Source organism: Corticium candelabrum, chromosome 1 (genome assembly GCF_963422355.1).
Source record: "Corticium candelabrum chromosome 1, ooCorCand1.1, whole genome shotgun sequence".
NCBI lineage: Eukaryota > Metazoa > Porifera > Homoscleromorpha > Homosclerophorida > Plakinidae > Corticium > Corticium candelabrum.
This window is the reverse complement of record NC_085085.1, coordinates 4,609,738-4,613,054: the sequence shown is the minus strand read 5'-3', so window position 1 is coordinate 4,613,054 and position 3,317 is coordinate 4,609,738. Positions and strand designations below refer to the sequence as shown.

General features: G+C 41.3%; 1 protein-coding gene across 1 annotated transcript; it reads right to left on the bottom strand.

Moving 5' to 3' along the window:
• Positions 1-1,087: 1,087 nt before the first annotated feature.
• LOC134181459 (uncharacterized) lies at positions 1,088-2,125 on the bottom strand. The gene has a single exon (XM_062648769.1). It carries the CDS (start codon positions 1,958-1,960, stop codon positions 1,088-1,090), a length of 873 nt encoding a protein of 290 aa, XP_062504753.1. The 5' UTR covers positions 1,961-2,125.
• Between the last annotated feature and the right edge of the window lie 1,192 nt (positions 2,126-3,317).

The window sequence follows — 3,317 nt, the reverse complement described above, 5'->3', positions numbered from 1 at the left end:
TTGTAAACATTATCGAAAGCAGGAGCACACCCGAACTCTGGGTATGTGCATGGTACCCGGCTGCGATCGACACGCTAACTCTCATTCTCGTGTCTAGCCGCGCACTTCTCCATATTGAATTTTAAATTAAAGCACGAAGAACGAACGCGTGGACGCCACTTCAATACACAGTTAATTAAAGAGCGAACTAATTCATTATTCTGAGATATCGCACGCGCGCAGCTGCATGTTCTCGACATCTAAACAACCGAGGACATTCACACGCATGCACCATCCAGGAGGTTTCCAGGGGTGGCCACCTGGCGCTATGGTGCCACAGGTGGCACCAGAAGCTGGTCTTGCATGGTCACCAAGCAAGCGAAGATTTGGCACCAAGGTTTGAAACCACTCAAGCAGACGGTGGCGTCACGACTGTGACTGAACGTAGATAAGATATCATGATCGAACGTCCAATGATGATACATACACATGACTATGTATGTGTGTATGTATGCCTGTGATGTATGTGTATATGTATGTATGTATGCATGCATAAATGCATGTATGTATGTATGTACGTACGTGTGTCGTATACACTATATGTACGGGTACGTACAGTACCTTAGTACGTAGCCTCACACCAGTTTCACGCATGTGAGTTTGCGTGGGCGTGCCAGTTTCTCTGGGCACAAGAGTACGTTCCTGGTGCCACGCCACACCAAGGCACCAGCCTTATCCCGACATAGCCACCCCTGTTTCCGGGTATACGGTGGGAACTGGTTTGACTATACGACACTGGCGAGTCTATAGCTCAACAAGACGTCGAGAGCACTCTGCGTTCGTCTGGACAAACAGAAACAAACAATATGTGTTTTTATTTTTCTGCTCAAAAGCTTGTCGCAATGACTCGTATCATGCACTTGCTGAGTTTGAAAAGAAGAACGTCATAAAAAATAACAGCTGGCGAACGAAGCAAATTGTATAACCACTGTTTCCATAGTGTTTAAGCAAACAGTATGCAAACCATGTATCAACTATGCAAATACTGCTAAATACCGCAAACATCAATCCAGCAATTGTGTGATCAGATCGCCAACCCACACTTGTCCTATCTATGCAGTCGATCCAGCCAAGTATGATAAAATGCTTTTAAAAACACAACAGCGCTATGAAATCTAAAAAATACTGCCAACGGATAAAACGTGTGTCTGATTAGCTGCCAAGTGCTTTTGCCATAGATGGTGGACTGAGTCTGAAAGAATCCTACATCATTCTCGGACTTCATCTCGTAGAAAGAGTCCGCACCCCACCTGAGAGCGTTTATAGCAAAGAGGAAAAGGAGCAAACCGGGAAGAATTTTGCAAGGAATTTTGCAGCAAATTTTGCAACGAATTTTGCAAAAAATTTTGCAGCAAATTTTGCAGCATCCTTTGTGTTCGTTTCTGCAGCATCCTTCGTCTTCATTTCTGACGTAACCATGAAACTCACGACGCTCTACAAGCAAGAGAACTATTCCTTGCAAGGAAAATTGAACTAAGTCTGTGATGTTATCAAACAGTTGCAAACGATAATAGCCACTGAAGAAATGACCGCACACACTGTGATCGCACATACAGTACATAACTCCTGCAATGCACATGCTCAAATAGCCAATGACGGCACTGCATGTTGTGATGATGAGAAAATCACTGACACTAAACGAATGATTGGAGGCCTTCACAATGTATTTTTCACAACACTTGCACCAAAGCTTGCACAAAAGCATACTAAAAACAAGTATGCAAAGTACATTGATGGTCACTGTCGTTGCAAAGTAGGTTCTAAGTTTCTTGTGCATGTTATCCTCATCTCGCTTATCGTCATCGACACCTGGAGACATGGTGTTCACGTTGCCACGATTCCACTCGCTTTTGTCACTTTCGTACTGTACTTTGTTGCTGACGATAGCAGATAGCTCTTCAGAGTAGAGACGCTGATACATGTACGGCAGTTCCTTTACGGAACCTTCTGTTGGCTCTTCTGGAATGAAAGAAGCAGCTTCGCTAATGTCGTTTAATTCGATCAAAACCAAAGTCGTAATGAAAATCGTAAAAAGAGAAGAAACTATCAAGCAAGGAAACACTTGGCAACCTCCAAACTTTTTAAAACCTTCTGAAATAGTAGCAGGTGGTGATTGGTCGCCCTCGGTTTGTTCGTTTGTGTCTTCATTTTCCGGATAAACGATGAGCCGTTTCCTGTCATAGCTCAGCAAGAGCGGACAAACTCATAATGCAAAATTCAATAGCGAGAGGAGTCAACAAAGATGCCGTGCTTGCTAAACGATTTTCTTTCAAGACACAATATTTGTCAAATTTCGGACTGTGACAGTCTCTGTAGTATTGTACAGTAGAATGCTTAGAAACCTCCGAAGCAAAACTAGAGATCCAAAGAATCACCACAGAAAAGCTCACTAGAAACAGAACGATAGCTTGAAACAGAACGGCAATAGCTTGATACTTGCGCCAATTCCAGGAAAAAATGATCATTTTGTTCGCTATGATAAAAATTGTCACAACAATCACACATACGCCAGCCAATACTGACGCGGCTTTCTCTGCAACAAGCTCTTGCGGCAATGACGACGTATTTGACTTTCCATAATCGAATTGGGAAGAACAAGATACAATATAATCAATTTTCAAGCCAAATAGGAGTAACGGATATATGAAAAGTAGAATCATCCCACTGACAGTCAAAACAAGGTCAAATTTGGCTTCACCATCGCCCATTCTTAACTTTCTTTGCGTACATTCACTGAAGGACACAATAAAAAACAGAATAACTGTTAGGATTGTCATACCATGAACTGTAGCCTCTAAAATTTGGATATTTCCTGCAAGAGTGCTCTTGAAACAAGTCTGCAAGAGACGACTGAACAAGATTAGAGTTGCAATAACGCAGCTAGCAAAAACAGCAAGCAGAATAAGCAGCAAAACGACGGTTTCGCCCCTTTTAACAGTCTGCTGTGGCAACAATGAATCCCTTTCAGAACCAGCATTTTGAATACTTTCCAGACTTGTAATTTCTATGCACATATGCATATTAATATATATATATATATATATATATATATATATATATATATATATATATATATATGTAAATGTCAACAGTACACATCACTACTATAAATTATTCTTCCATTGTGTCATGCAATAATCTTGGTATTACATTAGTCTACTAAACGTACTTGACTTTAAACTTTAAACACGATGCTGCGAGACACGCCCACTTTTTATTTACGCGCCCATTTTTATTGGCTTCTAATTGAATGATACAGGTAAATTAGTGGCAGATCC

What these genes read in the sequence shown, in the direction of transcription:
- LOC134181459 (XM_062648769.1), bottom strand. Translation starts at nt 1,960, where the DNA reads ATGTATCAGCGTCTCTACTCTGAAGAGCTATCTGCTATCGTCAGCAAC.